The sequence below is a fragment of the Petaurus breviceps genome, unplaced genomic scaffold (genome assembly GCF_028583685.1).
Source record: "Petaurus breviceps papuanus isolate PSGF00001 unplaced genomic scaffold, PetGlider_PUasm1.0 91041, whole genome shotgun sequence".
NCBI lineage: Eukaryota > Metazoa > Chordata > Mammalia > Diprotodontia > Petauridae > Petaurus > Petaurus breviceps.
This window is the reverse complement of record NW_027187400.1, coordinates 12223574-12242316: the sequence shown is the minus strand read 5'-3', so window position 1 is coordinate 12242316 and position 18743 is coordinate 12223574. Positions and strand designations below refer to the sequence as shown.

Here is an 18743-nt window from a genome sequence, read left to right as displayed (position 1 = left end):
GAGAGAGAGAGAGAGAGAGAGAGAGAGAGATTAAACAGTACGTCATTCTATCAGAGAAAATGCACTAGTGGTGACGATTCCAGACACTGAAGAACAAAGTCAGAAAAGAAAAAAAAAGTTTTGTTGTACAAAAGTAATGCAAGGCACAGTAATTTTGATGTCAATTATCTACCATAAGTCATTACCACATAGCACAGTAACACATTGGGCAGAATATTCAATGTGTATCCTATTAACTTTGTTCTAAGTTCTACTTGGCAACAGTCCACAAACACATATTAAGTACCTACTATTCACCAGGCTTTGTGCTAAGAGCTGGGGATACAAATACAAAAAGGGAAAGATAGTCCCCTGCCCTCAAGGAGTTTACAATCTAATGAAAGAAGACCACACACAAGGGGAAGATTAAAAGCAGGGGGGAGGAAGAGGTCAGGCTGAGAAGTATCAAAGTAGTCCAGCCAGGTGAGAAACGATGTCTGGGCTGGGCTTTCTCCTTAAACGGAGGTTTGGACGTCATGGGCCAACCTTCCAATCAGAGAAGGGTAGGGTGCTGATGAGATGGAAATTCCGATTTAATTACAACACTGAACAATGACCCCCTGTGCCTTTACACCATGTAGATCCAACAGTACAGTCATCTACTTATAAATAAGAGAATCACTGAATCTTAGATTAGAAGGCATTATGCAGTCGCACTCCCTTATTTATATATGATAACACTGAGGCTCAAGAGATACCGATCTGGCCAGGTTCAGTCACACAGCAAGTTAGTGGGAAAGGTGCTCAAACCCAAGGCTGCTGCCTGTTGGACCAGGGGCCTTTCCATTACACTCTACTTCGAGGTGAGGTAGATTCAGGCCTGAAGTCAGGAATAACTCCCTAACAATTAAATCAGTTCAAAAGTGGAAGAGGCCACCTTAAGAGGTGGTGGATTCCACCTTGCTAGAGATATTTAAAGGTTAGATGACTGTGTGCAAAATTTTTTTCTTTTTAAAAATTAGAAGGGAGGCAGCTAGGTGGCAGTGAATAGAGCACCGAACCTGGAGTAAGGAGGACCTGAGTTCAAATTTGACCTCAGACACTTAACACTTACTAGCCGTGTGACCTTGGGCAAGTCACTTCACCCCAATTGCCCTGCCTTCCCCCCCTCCAAAAAGACCCCCCCCAAATTAGAGGGAACAATTGGTTAAGACTCCCAAACTTGGAAGTAAAGACAGTTTTTCCAGGACTCCCCATACCCCTTTTATTACTGGGAGTGAAGACCTGCTTCCCTTATTTTCTATGAGAACTTAAGCCAAAGGGAAGCCTTTTACATTGCTTACTATGTGCCAGGCACTGGGCTAAGTGCTTTACAATTATTTTAACAATCCTGGGAGGTAGGTGTAATTATTATCCCCATTTTACAGAACGGAGGCAGAAAGAGGTTAAGGGACTTGCCCAGGATCATACAACTAGTAAGTGTCTGAGGGCAGATTTAGACTCTGGTCCTCCTGACTCAAGGCCCAGTGCTCTATCCACCATCCCACCTTGCTGCCTCAAATAGGTGCTTTATAAATATTAGTTGGCTCAAGGTCAGTAGTGCCCAGATTCTTATGCCTTTTTATAGTCTGACCCTTCCCCTTTATCCTAACTTCTCCTCCTCCCCCGATAGTAGGAGGGCCTTACCCAACAGATGTTTCATGATGGCTTGGTTGTGTTCCCAGAGGTTGTTGAAGGTCCCCCATCGGGAGTGGCCATCAGGCACAGGGTTGGCCTTTATCCAGCCCCCACAGGCATAGCTGAAGAAGTCTTGGCAGGGGTCCACTGTCTGGTCCAAGGAACTAAGGATGGAGCTAGTCACTGAGATGCAAGCTTCAGTCAGGCACAGAGCAGGGGGTCCTAGGAGGAAGGGGGAACAAGAAGTCAGTGAGAGGCTATGGAGGGCACACGCTGCTGGGTAATACACTGATCAATCAATAAACATTTATTAAATGCCTATTATGAGCTAGGCACTGTTCTAAGCACTGGCTATAGTTTCATTTGACAAATGATTATTAATATGGATATCAATCTACTGTGGATAGAATGTAAGCTCATTGAAGGCAATGAATGTAATCTCTTTCATCGTCACATAGTAAACACTTATAAAAATTTATTTACATATTAATTAATGGATTATAAACAGAGAATGTTCTGGGTGCTGGAGGAGATGTGGAACTTCCCCCGAAAAAACTTTATTTTTCTAGTAGGGTATGATACCACTACTGTTTCTGCCATCTACTACTACTGCTGCTGCTGTTGCTACTATTACTGCTGCTGCTACTACTTACTACTATCCCTGCTACTGCTGCTGCTGCTGCTGAGTCCGGTACTCAATCTACTAAACTGTGCTGCTTCTCAATCTGACACAGTATTACATGGGCAGCCAGGTGACACATCAGTTGGAATTCTGGACTGAGAGTGAGGAAGACCTGAGTTCAAGTTCTGTCTCTGACATCTACTAGCTGTTGCCCCTTTGTCTGCCTCAGTTTCCTCATCTATAAAATGAGGATGATAATAGAACCTGCATCCCAAGGTTATTATAAAGATCAAATGAGATCACTTCTGTAAAGCACTCTGCAAACCTTCAAGTACTATTAAATCAAAGTGCCTTACACATGCTGTTATAGTTATCTATTATGAAAAAGTACATTAGAAAGGCACAAAACTATTTCAAAGGCTGATGAGAATTCTCTTATTGACTGTGGGAATGAATAAAGACTTGGGTTTTAAAGAATGAATAGGAACATAACAGATGAAAAGGAAGAGAAAAGGACTTAGAGCATTTTTAGCACAGGGGAGAGAAGTAACAAAGCCATGGAGGCACAAGAATACAGGGTAGGCACCTTGGTGGCAGAGTAGTTAAAGTGCTGGACTTGGAATAGGAAAGATCTGAGTTCAAATCTTGCCTATCAGTTAACAAGCATTTATTATACAGCTACTGTACTCCAGGCACTCTGTTAAGTTCTAGGGGTACACAGAAAGACAAAAGAAAGTCAGCTTCATCATTTGTAAAATGGAAACAATAAGCCCTTACCTAAAAGAACTGTTGGGAAATAGGAATGCTGTGGCTAAATAGTAAGAATTAATCAGTGTTTATTGAATTAAATTGAGCTGCGTCTATTGGACGTTTGCTACATGCCCAGTCCTCTTATCCAACAAGGTGTAGCATGTAGAGCTGGAAGTGTTACTGAGTTTGGGAGTCAGTAGACTTGGGTCTGTATACTGGCGTTCCTAACCAAAACAAGCCACTTTCTCTTTCTGAGTCTCTGTTTTCACCTTTGTAGAAATGAGAGGGACTGGATTAGTCAATGGCTAAGGTCACTGCCAGCTCTAAATCCAATGAAATTTCAGCCCTCTCCCTTCCCCGCCCTCAAAGAGAATTTAATCTGATCACTTGGCCTTATCTAGGAAAGTTGATGGGCACAGGCAGTAAACCTTTATCTCTTGCTTATTCAGGCAACTGTTGTTATAATACTTCAGTTCTACTGTATGCTGGGCCAAGGTCTTGCATGGTCTCATGGGTAAATCTAAGTTTATTACTTGGGAGAAGCTGTATAGTGTGTCACAGACAACTTAGAAAGGAGAGAGAGCCTGGTCAGAGCTGGAGGCTTGGAACCCATCTGGTCTGTCTGTCTTTCTCCCTGCCTTGGCCCTAAGCATGACATACATTATACCCCGTACAATGTACCCAACTACAACATTAGCATATTGATGCCTGAACTAAAATTGGCTGTTTTGAGGCTTGGAATCAGGAGAACCTGGGTTCAAGTCCCACTTCTGACACTGGCTATCATTTAACCTCTGTTCCTGAGTTTTCCCATTCAGTTTCATCCAACTTTAAATCTATAATCCTTTTTTCCTCTCCTTAGTTTTTCCTTTTAAGAATTCAGAGCAGTAAGTCATTGATGTTGACATAACATCAATCTGAGGACTTAATAAAGGAACCGAAGAGAAGACTCATGGGAGATTAGGAGAGCTATCTTCAATTACTTTATGGGCTATCATGAATTAGCCTTGCCCGTTTGCCCAGGAGGACAGATCAGTAAGTGGGAGCTGGAAAGGCAGATTTAGGTTTGATGTCAAGAAAAGGTTCTAACAATTGGAGATGTCCAAAGTAGAGCAGAATGCCCCCACCCTCAACCAACAGTCCTCAAGACTGCTGAGAGGCATCATGGCATAACAGATAGAGTACTGGCCTTGGGTCAGAAAAGACCGGATTCAAACACCATTTCCACCATAACATGTGAACATGTTAACTGTTCACATATCTGGTTCCTCCAAGACTATATGCTCCAACCTCAGTTTCTCCACCTGTAAGAAGGGGATCAAGGCACTGTGGTGCAACTGAAGAGGTATTGATTTCTGAGGCTGAAGAACTGAATTCAAATCCTGCTTTTTCTACTTCTTGAGCAACCTTAGGCAAGTTACTTAACTCCATCTGAAAAAAGAGGAAAGTGGATGATCTGTCCTCTAAAATCACTTTCAGTTCTAAATTTTCAATCCTATAACAATCCTAAATGGTGGAGAGGTTGATTTAAGCTCCATACTGGGAACAGCTTCCTAACAATCTGAGGTATGTGTCCTGCATTAGAATGGCAAGTTCCTAGGTATCAAGCATTCAAGGAGAGGATGGACGACCACTTGTCAGGGAGGGCATGAAGGGCACAAACTGGACTCGATGAGGTCTCTCCTCACTCTCACATCTTGTCGAACTACATCAGATGCTGGCTGCTTGTGCTTGGAAGTGGCACAGGGTGGAGGCAGCAGCTCTTTGTGTAATAAGGACTATTGACCCTCAAAGAGGCCTTTGGGAGTGCAAAGGAGGGTGTGGGTTGGCAGGTGTTGGCCTCTTCTCCCTTCGTAGGCACAGTGCCACCCAGGGCTTCAGAAAGTGACCTGTGAGCTTATTAACGTCTGATGACAAACCAGAGGCATTTCCAGGCAGAAACACAGTAACAACTGAAAAGACGCACATCTCAGGAATCTAGTCTTGGCTTGGCCTGCGGAATAATACTAAGGGCTCCCATTACTAGAGTTTACAAAGTGTTTTCCTCAAAACATCCCTTGATGAGGGCAGGATAGAGTAGGTTTTCTTATCCCCCTTTTACGGATGAATGTCAGAAGGGAAGTGACTTGCCCAAGGTCATTACAACTAGGGTGATACAGAGTCTTTTCACTGCAGTGTAGTGTGCTTGTGTGCACGTGCTCTCTTTCTTTCTCCTTTCTTCTTTCCCTCCCTCTCTCTCCCTTTTTTTCTCTCTCTCCTCTGCCTGCCTATCTCCTCTATCCCTCCCTTCCTCCTTCCCTCTCCTCTCTTCTCTCTGTCTCTGCCTGTCTCTCTCCTTCTCTCTCTGTCTCATTCTCATCTCTCTCCTCTCTTCTGTCTGTCTGCTTGTTTCTTCTTTCTCTCCCTTCCTCCCTCCCTCTCCTCTCCTCTCTCTCATTCTCTGTCTCTTTGTCTGTTCTCCTTGGCATCCATTCACCCTCTTACCAGAGAAAGTACTTGTTTGCCTGCTGATACACACAGATGGCCTTGGAAAAGGCAGCCAGGAGGACCCAGACCTTCTCATTCTCAGTCCCCCCTTTCTCTCCCTCCCTTCCCTAACCACTGACCCCGGTCAGTCACTTTCTGGAGAGCTTGAGATAATCTTCGGAAACAACCTGCTCTTTATTTTGCTGTTCCTGTTTGCTAAGGCACCTGCAGTCCACGCCAGGGAGGATTCCTCTGAGATGTGAACAAGTATGTAGGAAGGCGTCCAGACATAACTCATAGGTGGGGATAGATCTCAAGGCTAATCAGAGGATTTGCTCTGACGGGCTTGATGTTTGCTCAGACATGACCCGTGCCAGCAGTCGCTGGGTAACCAGTTTGGTTGGCCAGAAGAACGAGGCCACCTTTCTCACCGAGTTAGCTGATGAGGAAGCATGCGCCTGCCTCGGTTATGCCCAGCCCCTGGCTGTGGTGTGTTCAGTGGAGTCTTGATAAATAACAATGAGGAGGAGGTGGTGGTAGAGGGAACTGGCCCCGAATCAGGGAGCTCTGAGGTCAGGTCCAGCCTCTGACTCACTCTGGTCTGAGGCAAGCTCTGCCATCCCATCTCCTGACTGTGGGTATTTTCTCTGGCTGTCTCCCATGCGTGGAATGCTCTCCCTCCTTATCTTTGCCTCTTGGCTTCCTTCAAGTCCCAACTAAAATCCCACCTTCTTCCCACCTTTCCCAATCCCTCTTAAGTCTAGTATCTTCCTTCTGCTAATTTATCTCCCATTTATCCTGTATACAGCATATCTGCACATATCTGTTTGCTTGTTCTCTCTCCCATTAGCCTGTAAGCTCCATGAGGGCAGGTACTGTCTTTGGTGTTTTGTTTTGTTTTTTGTATCTCTAGGGCTAAGCAGGTTCTTAATAAATGTTTACTTACTCTGGCAGAATGACGCTGGAAAAGTCACTTAAACCTCTCTGTCCCAGGCAATTCTCAAGATAAATTCAGGGCTAATGATCTGGATTGGCAGATAGTTTCCTCACCAGGAACTCAGTCTCAGAAGAATTAAGCCATTTGCCCAAAGTCACACTGGTAGTTAGTCAGTGGTACAGCTGGGATTTAAATCTAGGCAACAGATTTTTTAAAGACTGTTGGCTCTGGAGTCAGGAAGACATGAGTTCAAATCCTATCTCTGACCCTTACCATTTGTGTGACCTTGAGCAAACGGGTTTCCTTTTCTCAGTCTCTTCAGTCATAAAATGAGGAAGGTGGACAAGTTAGGTCCCCTTGAGTCCTAAAAACTATAATCTCTTATGCCCAATCTAGTGACCCAACCATTCTGCCACCCTTACCATAGGTCTCTCTGCCCCTTCTAGATGGCAAACTTAGAGCAAGGCCTAGATCCTATTAATTAATTTCTGCTTCCCCAGTACCTAGTAAAGCTCCTTGATATTTAAATCCTGCTTGTTGTTGGGAAACCCTTAGCAAATCATTTAAACTTTCAGTATTGTGGGCAACTCTCCCAGAGAAGGTGCCACCTGCATCTGCAGGGGGAGTTTCCTCATCTGGAAGTTCCCTACACCAAGAAATCACAAGTCTAGTCCTTATTCCTAATCCTCATTGAATTGTAGGATCATCGAGTTAATGTGGACTTCGGGAGGCAAGGCCTCCATTTCACAGAAGAGGAAACTGAATTTGCCAAGGTCACATGTATAGTAAGCATTAGAAGCAGGATCTGAACTCAGGTCCCCTTTCCTCCATACCTAAGATCTGTTTAAGTTAAGAGCAGGGAGGAAAGAAGCAAGCACAGTGAGGGGGTTGGCACTTACTAGTTTTGTACTGGAAGGCCAAGAATGCCAGGGAGGCCAACAGCCCCAGCACCAAAAGAACAATCACCACTGACAGACGCTTCTCGACATGAGTTCTCTCGGCCCAGCAACTGCGGCCATTCCTGGAGCCCCGGAAATTCACCTGCAGGAGGAAGAGGAGGAGGAAGAATTAACCTTGAATTCCTTCCCACCAACAAAAGCATCCCCACCCAACCATCCCCATGGAGGACACGGTCAGCCTGGTGGGAACAATGCCAGGGAGACATCTGGGCTGCTCTCCCACCTTCAGGTGGGTCTGGTTCCCAGGGAATTAGCCCTAATCCCGTAAAGAAATCCCCACCCTTGATCGGCAGCTCAGATTTACTGCTCAAACATCAGAGATGCCAGTGGCTGAGCCTGAGGAGGGTCTGTATGTTTTTAAAGTGTCACTTGATATGGGCTGGGGGGGGGGAGGGTGGTAGGGAGTAAGGAGAAGACAACTTTCTCTAATTCTTCCATCACCATGTTCAGGAAAGGGCAGGAAACTGGACTTTTTCAGGTCTCGAGAGAACATTTCAGCAGGATCTCCACCATACCAACATGGCAGTGGAGGTCAAGAACCATTTTCTCAGTCTGAGGAGCCAGGGTGATGTCCCAGCAGGGGCAACAAAGAGTTATGTGACCATGGGCTTGTCATTTTTCAGAGCCACATCTACATAGCACTGTAGTTTGAGATATCCTTAGAGGTCATTAAGGTCAACCCCCTTATTTTACAGATGAGGAAACTGAGTCTGGGTAAGGCTATGTGACTCTATTTGGCTCATACCAGGAGCAGGATTTGAACCTATGACCTCTGCCTCTAAATCTGCTGCTCCTTCCATCTTAAAGATGAGGAAACTGAGGCCCAGAGAGGTTAAATGATGACCTGCCTGAGGTCACAAAGATGGCCAATGTTAGGGATGGGATATGAATTCCAAATCCAGCACTCTCTTCCAATATACTCTGCAGCTTCTCATGATGTTTTCTCATCTGCGAAATGAGAATAATAATAATATATGCACTCCTTATACTTGAAAGGTTGTAAGGGAAGTATTAAGTTAATGTGAACTATTATTCCCTACCCCTATCATCCTAGAAAGTGCCACTGTTCCTGACACCCCTTAGAAAAAATATGTTCCCTCTTGACTGTGCCAAGTGTTTTCTTCCTACATTGTGTATTTCTCATGTTTTATTTCATATGAAAAACACCATGTTAGAATGAGTCAAAGCCAGGGAGATGCGAATTCAAGTATGGCCCCAGATAGACAAGCTTTGTGATCCTGGAAAAGTCATTTAACAACTCAACATAACTTAATGACCCACAAAACCCCTTAAGACTAAGTCACAAACGAGCTGTCCAATCAGCATCAGTGGAGGGAGTTTCCACATTAGGGAGTTCCTCTACACTGTTGAGATCACAGGTCCAAAACCAATTCACTAAATAAGTAAGTTTTCTATTAGAGTGACCTGCACTTGGAGTGTCTCCCAACTCTTCTCTACCTATCTGGGATTTCCATGAAGACAGAGGTCATCATTTAAATAAACTCAGCTCCTCTCCCAGTGTCCAGCACAGTGCTGGGCAAACAGCAGGCACTTAATGTTTGCTGAATTTAATGTATAGAGTCATAGACTCTTAGAGTGGGAAAAGTTCAACTGTCAACTGAATATCTTCCTTCTACTCTATATGAATCAACCCTTTCAAATTGTGCTCCTGGAGAAAACTCTAGAGAGTCTGGAGGTCAAATCAGTCAATCCTTAAATTAATTTGGGCTGTTCACTGGAAGGTCAAATGCTGAAACTGAAGCTTAAATACTTTGGTCACATAATGAGAAGATAGGACTCTGATATTGGAAAAGATGGAAGGCCAAAGGAAAAGAGGATGGCAGAGGATGAGATGGATGGATAGTGTCATGGAAACAATGAATATGAACTTGAACAGACTTTGAGAGATAGAGAAGGCGAGAAGGACCTAGTGTGCTGTGGTCCAGGGGGTCATGAAGAGTTAGATATAACCGAATAACGATAATGGAAGAAATAGTGATAGAAAGAGGATTCTGTGATTTTACTAATATAGGGAATTCCAGAGGGAGGACACACCCTCTACTGATGTAGGTCTGTACCTTTTCTGTAAGTGAAAGTCTCAGTGAGCTTCCTGCAGCAAAGAAAGGGTAAGTGACTGGCCCAGGGTCATGCCAGGGAAAGGACATGAGTTCAGGTCTTTCTGGTTTGAAGACCAGCTCTCACTCCACTAGGTTGCTTCTCATGGGACTTGTATGCATTCTGATTTACGTACATGTTGCCTTCCCCATCAGAATGTAGCCAATTCCTTGGGGACAGGACTGGTTTTTTCTAATTAATTTGTTTTCCATTAGCAAAGATCCGACACCCCCCATTCCCATTCCTAACCTTCACCCCACCCCTATCCCCCACTGAAAAAGAAAGAAAAAACAAACACTTGTGACAAACATGTATGATCATGCAAAACAAATTTCTGTACCGGTCACATTCCACTCCCCCTTCCAAAAAAAAAAAAAAGTCTGATTCTGTGCTCTGATTCTTTCACTTCTGTAAAGAAGTGGACAGGCTGCATGTTTCATCCCTAGTCTTCTGGAATCATGGTTGATTATGATACTGATCAGAGTTTTATGGCATTGTCTGTCTTTACAATATCGTTGCTACTGTATAAATTCTGGTCTGCTCACTTCACTTTGCATCAGTTCATATAAGTTTTTCCAGGTTTCTCTGGAACTGTCCCCTTCATTTGTTCAATAGCATTCTAATCCATTCACATACCACAATTGGTTCAGCCATTCCCCAACTGATGGGCAACCTATCGGTTTCCAGTTCTCTGCCACTGAAAACAGAGCTATAAATGTTTTCGTACATCCTTAGGAAGAGTTTGTTCTGCTTAGGGCTAGTCCTTCTCTTAATCTTTTGTTGTGGTTCAGTATTGTTCCACTCTTGGTGACCCCATTTGGGGTTTTCTTGGCAGAGATACTGGAGCAGTTTGCCATTTCCTTCTCCAGCTCATTTTACAGATGAGGAACTGAGGCAAACAGGGTTAAGTGACTTACCCAGGGTCACACAGCTAGGAAGTGTCTGAGGTCAGATTTGAACTCATGAAGATGAGTCTTCCTGACTCCAGGCCTGGCACTCTATCTACTATGCCACTTAGCTGCCCCTCCCTTAATCTACCCTCTCTCAATTCCCCCTTCTCTCCTATTTCCCTGTTGAGTGAAATGTACTTCTGTATTCAATTCTCTGAGCGTGTGCATGTACGTGTGTGTGTATCCCTCTTCTTCCTTGTTTGTAGAGGCTTCTACTTGCATATGACAATGATGTGATATACCTTTCTCCCCTTAGCCCTCCCCCCACTTATTCTTCTCCAGTCTATAATATCCCCAATAAGCAGGCACTGAAATCATCAGGAAAGTGGAAACCATTAGGTCCCCAGCAGCCACTTCCATGCTGAGACAGATGTTATTGGTAAGCCAATTATTGTTACTGGCTACATCAACCTGAGCTCCTTTTCATTGCAACTCTCCCTCTTCCCCACCCTAGTCCTGGTCTTTGGAACAGAATTAGGTCGCTGTAACCCCTCCTTCCCCAAGGCTGCCCTTCAAATACCTGAAGACGGTTCTCATGTTTCCCTCCATGTCTTCTCTTGTCTAGGCTAACCATCCCCAGTTCCTTCAGATGATCCTGGATTCACCCATCAGTGAGTCACTGATCGGGATTCTTGGGAGGAACCAGCCAAGGGAGAGGACAGGAGGGGAGTTCGGGGAACAGCCTATTTTAATCAAATCACCAGGAATTAGCAGCCAAACTGGCTCTGAACTAAACAGGAAGGGCGTCACAATAAAGGGAAGTACACCCAGCAGTGGCTGGAAGGCCAAATCTCCGGCCCAGTGGGCTCCGTCCCAGAGACACCCAGGCACCATCCAATCTAACCTGGCCTTGAACAGCCATCTGACAGGAGCATATCTGGGGACCTTGGACAATTAATTCACTTAAGCTCAAGGGGTCTCATTTTCCTCAACTATAAAATGAGGAGGTCTGGTCCAAAAAAAATTTACCAAGTAAATCTAGGGGGGGGGGGGGGGGAGGCTCTAACAGTGGGGTGTTTGTATGGTGGGGGAGGTAGAAGGATGAGAAGCCTTGTGTAGAAGGCAGCATTTGTAAACCTACCATCTATTGTCCACTTGAACATCTCTAATGATGGGACATCAGCAGCCCAGTTCACTTCAGGGCTGTCTTTTCAGACAGCCAGGGGCCAGTCTGAGAATGAAGGGCCAAGGGGCTCTAGCCTTTTCTATGGCTGTGGCTGCTTCCCGTAAAGGCTGGGGCCTCTGGGATCAAAGTTTCTCAAAAAGTTATAAGGCCACAGGGCCATATGGGAACATTTGTGTACACAGCACTATGGGGCCTGAGAAGGGCTATAAAAGTGACGGACGGCTTAAGAACCACCAGTTATGACCACAAGCCACATAAAACACTGCTGTTTTTCTTGGCAGCCCAGGCACGCTCCTGATTAGGTGTGATTGTGCTGGAGGTCGCCAGAGCACCCCGAAAGGCTACTCTCTAACAGCCTCCACTCTCCCCCTCTTCCAACTCATCTTCCACATGCACCCAGGCTAATCTTTCTTGTGCAGACATTTCAAGAGGGCAACTCTTTAGCTCAACCACCTTCAGAGGCTTCCTAGTACTACTGAGAAAAGTCCAACTTCCTCTGTGGGGCATTTGAAGCACTCCAAGCCTACTCTCCCGTTTCTCCCTTTCACATTCTCCACGATTATGCCAAACTGGTCAAGTCCCCGTTCCTGCAACATTCCCTGCACTTCCTAGGCCCCCTGCCTTTATTCACGCTATCTCATATGCCTGGCATGCCCTCCTCCTCCTCCCTCTTTATCCCGTGAATCAAAGGGATCCCTTTTATGGAGCAGTGCAAAGACCACGGGGGCCACAGTTAGAGGATGCAGATTTGAATCCTGTCTGTGCCCCTCAGTATCAATATGACCTTGGCTTTCACTTTCCTTATCTGTGAAATGAGAAGATGGGACTAGATTCAATACATCTGAGGTCTGCTCTAACTCCAAAGTTACCATCTTTTTCCATATCCCCCAATGCAATAAGACAACTGTTCCCTGGGACCTCATCTACAAATTTTTCTTGCACTTTTCAAATGCACTTATCCAGAATACATATTACGAACACCTGTCCTTGTGTCTTATCTCCTCCTTTCAAACCCTACTAGAATGGAAACTCCTGAAAAACTAGGTCCATGTCTCATTTAAGCCTAGCAACAGCAATTGTGCCTAGCACAGACTTCTATCCACGATCAATAAACAATAAATCAATCAATAAACGTCGGCTGAATTCTCTAACGGGGCTTCCAGCAGGTATTACCCAGCCCATGGCCAGAAATAATTGGTGTCCCCACCACCCCCCTGCAGCCCCCACGCCCCTCCACTCAGCTACGAGTCTGGTCTTTCTAAAGCAGGGCTGTGAGTTACATCCCCAGCCCTTCCTGCTCCATGACCTCCAGGATAAAACACAAAATCCCCTGTTTGCTATTTGACACTCAGCGTAGCCTGGCCCAGCCTCCCTTTGCCGTCTTCTGTACCTTCTGCTATTCTCCGATAAGACTGTTACCTTGCCCAGATCTGGCCATTTTCTCTGGCTACCCTGTGCCTGGAGTCCTCTGGCTCCTCACCGCCACCTCTTGGCTTCCTTAAGGCCCAGTTCTCCCCAATGCTGCGCCCTCCCAATCCTGTGTCCAATTCCCTCAGTCCTTATCTCGCATGCTGCTTCTCCCACGAGGCTGTGAACTCCTTCAGAACAAGGACTGTTTGTTATTTTTGTCTCTCTTTGTATCCTCAGGGTTTAGCACACTGCCTGGTACACAGCGGGTGCTTAACAAATGCTGATTCGTTTGACTTGACTAGCCTTTCATTTTAGAGAGCAGATGGAGGGCACTGGGAAGTTGAAAGATTTGCCCAGGATCACACAGGGGCAGCTAGGTGGCACCATAGTGCAGGGTTAGCTTCCTGGAGTACTAAATCTTCCTAAATTCAAATCCAGCCTCAGACACTTATTAGTTAGGTGACCCTGGGCAAGTCCCTTAACCTTGTTTGCCTCAGTTTCCTCATCTGTAAAATGAGCTGGAGAAGGAATTGGTAGTACCTTTGCCAAGAAAACCTTAAATGAGGTCATGAAGACTGGGACAGGACTGAACAAAGGATCACACAGCGTCAGGTGTTAAGAGGTGGAACTCGAACCCAGATCTTCGTGTCTCCAAGACCAACCACTCCTTGTTCATTATACCTCATGGCCTCTCCTCTTCCTCCTGCTTTTTCTTGGTAATGGCCAGGAAGAACCTCGCCCAATGTAGGGAAATGTACTAACTGAAAGTCAGGTCTAAAAATCCCAAAAGAAGAATTGAAAGGACCTAAGGGAAGAAGTAGAACTAAGCAGACATTTGTTTTTTTGTTTTTTTTTTTAAAGCAATCGGGGTAAAGTAACTTGCTCAAGGTTACACGGCCAGTTATTTCTGGGTGTGGTGCTGAGTATCTGAGCCTGGATTTGATCCAGGTCATCCTGACTCTGGAGCCGGTACTCTTACTCGCTGAGCCACCTGGCCGCCCCTAAGCAATTGGGGTTAAGTAACTTGCTCAAGGTTACACGGCCAGGTGTTTCTGGGTGGGTGCTAAGTGTCTGAGCCTGGGATTCAATCTCCAGGTCTTCTCAACACTGGAGCCAGTGCTCTTACTTGCTGTGCTACCTGGCCGCCCCAGACATTTGTTTTGAAACAAGAAAATCTCCAGCAACCCTGGTTCTTTGTCCCAGGAGCAATGGGTTTTTCAATTCAATTCCACCGACATTTATTAAATACCTGCTGTATGCCAGCCACTGGGCTAAGTGCTGGGTTCTTCTGCACTGAAACTCATGAGTTTGGTGCAAGAAGCAGCAAAAGTATTCTGAGCTGGAGGTAGAAATACCTGGGTTTGAATCCATCTCTTTTGTTAACTGTCTGCAGGGCCATGAGGTTCTCTGAGCCTCAGTTTCCCTTTCTGTAAAAAGGGAGGTGAAAATATAGTCCTTTCAGGGCTGTTTTTAGGATAAGGTGAGTCCAGGTAAGGAACTTTGCAAAGTTTAAATTAGTATTTAAATATCAATTATCATTATTACTATTGAGGCAGCTAGGTGGCACCATAGTGCATGGCCTGGAGTCAGGAAAACTCATCTTCCTGAGTTCAAATCTGGCCTCAGACACTAATTAGCTGTGTGACCTTGGATAAGTCACTTAACCTCAGTGTGCCCCAGTTTCCTCATCTGTAAAAGGAAATGATAAACCACTCCAGTAGAGCTGATGTAGCAGCAAGCACCCCCAAGCGTCCTCAGGGTTGCTTCCACCACAGGTTCTTGGATCTGCTTTGTTAAAGGAAAGCAACTCAAAATGGGTTAACAAGCTTACTTTAATCAGTCAGACATATATCGTTTACCTTGTTCAGGGGAAAAAGGTCAGCACCCCAAACTTCAAAGCATACAGGCAGAATTATCAAGACAGAGACAGATCAAGTAGACAGATTTCCAAACTGTCCAACCATTACATCCATACCCAGTCAACATCTGGGTTTCAACATCTGGGTTTTTTCAAAGCCGGGGGACTCTCAACAACGGCTTCCCAGAATTCAGATCAAATCACAGAACACTTCTCAAAGTGAGTCCCAAAACAAAGCTACACATCAGGGCTTATATAGCCTTCTCCTGGCTCAGAGAATGTAAACCTTATTGACTCACAGGCCAATCAAGAAGTATCTACTGAAAAACAAGCCTCCCACCCCAGGCTTCAGGTGCACTTTAGCCTAGGGGCAGGGAAGATCTTCCAAATTTGCATTCCCATTACAGCTGAGCAGTGCCTCTTGGGAAGTCACTCCAATCCCAACCATCTGCTCTCCCTTCCCTTCCACTCCTGACTCAGAAGCATTACTGGAAAAAGCACTAGACATACATAGCACATGGGCTAACTACCTTGTAAGACTACTTCCCTTCTCTGGGCCTCAGTTTCAGTGCCTGTAAAATGGGTCCACAATGATAGCATTCTTAGCACCTCACAGGGGAAGATGTCACTTTATAAATCATCAAGTTACATGGAAAAGTAAGCAGTTACTGTCTTTATTCTTCCCTCCAACCATGCCCACTTCTTAGCCTTGAGGTTAGTGCCCTCCCAGCAGGCATTGCTCAGTCTGAGAGGAGGACACCGGTTACTAAATAGTTTAGGACCAGGGCTTCTCTCTGCCCTCCAAGATCCTGTGAAGGAGCCAGGGCACTGCGTTGCGTGTACAGTGGATCCAATTCTGTCCTTGGAGGCCTGTATTCTAATCCTGCCTTTGACACCACGTGACCCTGAGCACAGTTTCCTCTCTGAACATCAGTTTCTTCATCTGTAAAATGAAGAAAATAACACTTGCAGCTACATCCCTTCAAGGTTTGTTGTGAGGAAGGCACTTAGTACACTTTCAGGTGCTACATAAATTCAATTAAAATTCAATAAAAAGGTTTTTTTTTTTAAATTAAAAAATATACTTATTACGTGCCTTGGGAGAGGAAAGCTATCTCAATTTTCTCCAACCTTGAGCAATTTGGGCCAATTACATAGTGCTACCACTAGGGGCGCATTAACTGGGAACTGAGCTGCTCTGCCTACAGTGAGCTGGAATAAATTTAAACCTGAACAGATGGAACACCCAGTGAAATTAAATTAGGAAAAGTCAGAATTAAATTAAAAATTCTGAGTTCCAGGAAAAGAGTTGCTTAGGGGATTTGAAAATAGAATTTTTAACCTCTGCAACATCCCTCCAATTCCTGGCACACGCAGCCTGGCTAAGAGTCAGCTGGCTTCTGGGCTGGTCCCCTACAGTAAGTGAGCACAAGGCTTGATGGAGGCATAGGCTCTATCCTTGGGGATGGAGAAAGGAGGCTGCTGAAACTGGCCGGGCTTGGTCAACCCAAGGAACCCCCTCCCCTGCCCCGAGTCTCCATTGCCTTCTGAAGGACCAACCTCAACGGCTCAAGTCTTTGTGAGGGGACGGGGAGATAGAACAGCAAAGAAAGGAATTGTGGCCAGATTGCTGGCCTGGGAGTCATCCTGGCTCTTCCAGTGACTCAATGTGGGACCTGGGGCAGACTGCCTGACGTCCACTAGAATGCAACCTCCTTGGGAGTAGGGATTGTTCCATTCTTTTGTACCAGTGTCCCTCGGTGCCTAGCAGAGTGCCTGTCACAGAGCAGGTGCTGAATAAACTCTTGTTGATTGACTGGTCTTGGACCCTGTTCAGTCCTTTGTAAATTGAGAGGGTTGGAGTAGATGGTCTCGGAGGTTCTGCAGCTCCGTCATTGTTCTTTCTAAGCTCCCTTCCAGGTCAGACATTCTATGTACTAAGGATCCTCCCAGCTCTGATATTCTGTTCTAAGGTCTCTCCCAGTTCTGATATTCTGTGTTCTGAGGTCCCTCCTAGCCTTAATAGTCTATGGTCTAAGCTCCCTTCTAGGTCAGACATTCTACATACTAAGGATCCTCCCAGCTCTGATATTCTATTCTAAGGTCTCTCAGTTCTGACATTCTGTGTTCTAAGACCCCTTCCAGCTCTGCTGTTCAAGCTTTCAAGGTCACTTCTAGCTCCCAAACACTCCGAGTCCAGCCTTCTGAGGAGAAGGTTTTAGAAACAAGGGAGCTTGATCCCAGAACACATGCTCTGTGGATGTTCAGGAGTCTAGTGGCTACACCAGTGGCAGGCCGCCCAGATCCACTTTGGGGAAGGGTGAGCTAGCACTCCATGCCAGGGTGCGGAGACAGTAAACGAGAACTGCCCCTGACTCTCCCTTAGGCAAGTCTCATTTCCAGCCTGGCCCTGGGTGGGAACTTGTGCCCAAACCTTTGGTTTCCCAGGGTTTTCAGAGACCACTGGAACAATGTCCTAATGAGAGGATAAATATTGAATTACAGAAGTGAGGCCTGACTAAGCTGGCCTTGGAGCGTAAACACGTTTTGCAGGCAGGGACATGTGGATGGAGCTGAGGAACTGGTAGGATACCCCAAGGGAGTAACCAGAGTAGGGGCTCCCTTTCGTTTCTAGAGCCTGCAGAGCTCAGCACCTTCCTCACGATGATCATCCGTAAAGATGGGAAAAGAAAAGGGCCTGGCCTGGGCATCAGACAGCTCAGAGGTGAATGCCAGGGTCGGACTCAGGCTCAGATTACTCTGCCACACCAAGGTTGGGTTTCAACACATAATAGACTGGCAAGAGACCCAGATTTGGAATCAGAGGGCTTGGGACTGAACTAACCACTACCATTCTCATTGTACTTTTTAGTGACTCAGTTTCTTCATCTGTAGAAAGGGGATTACAATTCCTATTTAGCTCTGATTCTAGTTAATTAATTAAAAAAAAAAACCCTCACCACTCAATTCATCTTCCACTCAGCCGCCAAGGTGATTTTTTCTGAAACATAGGTCTGACCTCATCGCCTCCCTGTTCAATGAGCTCCCACTCTGATTTTGATGGAGAAGTTTATCATGGACACATAGGACAGCCACCAGAACATCCCATGAAACTGCCAAGCATTATTTATCTTTGGGATGAACTATAAAGTCCTTAGTTTAACACTGAATGTTCTCCACAACCTAGTGCCTTCCCACCTTTCCAGTCTTCTTTTAATTATGCCTTAGACCCCTCTGCATGCCCTAATACCCAGCCACACTGGCCTACTTGGAGGGTCTCACATGCATGGCCCATCTCTCAATTATATATGTATGTATATTTACATAAAGTCACACACACATATATATATACACACAAGATAGTGTGTGTGTGTGTGTGTGTGTGTGTGTGTGCTATAAAGGGTATATAGCCAGATGAATATTGACTTTTCTGGGACACTAAAAAAGATAGTTGAGGGAAGGGAGATTGAAATAGGTATTTTAAATCATTTTAGGGAATCAACCAGCTAGAAACAACCTTGTCAAGCAATGTTCCCCACAGTGACTTGCTCTGTCCTTAGAACTTAGGTAGGATCTGGCTGGACAAGTTCTTAGATGGAAGGGGCTTTAGAGTACAAAATACTTGTGCTGGAACGGATGTAGGAATATGGTAAGTAAGCGTGGGTAGGGGTCTCAGAATTTGGAGGGCCCCTAGGACACAGGATGTCAGAGCTGGGAGGGGCCCTTAGAACCCACAATGTCAGGACTGGGAGGGCCCCTAGGATACAGGATGTCAGAGCTGGGAGGGCCCCTAGGACACAGGATATCAGAACTGGGAGGGCCCCTAGGACACAGAATGTCACAGCTTGGAGGCCCCTTAGAACACAGAGTGTCAGAGCTGGGAGAGCCCTTAGA

At 45.5% G+C, this 18743-nt stretch overlaps 1 protein-coding gene across 5 annotated transcripts in view; it reads right to left on the bottom strand.

Annotated features, from left to right (window-relative positions):
* Positions 1-18743, bottom strand: part of ECE1 (endothelin converting enzyme 1) — a 191373-nt gene that overhangs the window by 73707 nt on the left and 98923 nt on the right. For 4 of the 5 annotated variants that reach the window (XM_069079292.1, XM_069079290.1, XM_069079294.1 and 1 more), the window contains exons 3-4: positions 7331-7472; positions 1666-1878 (exon numbers count right to left, since the gene is read on the bottom strand). In XM_069079292.1, coding sequence (XP_068935393.1) covers positions 1666-1878; positions 7331-7472 — 355 coding nt within the window. Of the gene's footprint in view, positions 1-1665; positions 1879-7330; positions 7473-10975; positions 11133-18743 lie in introns of those variants that run through there. The other variant, XM_069079293.1, reaches the window with a different exon arrangement.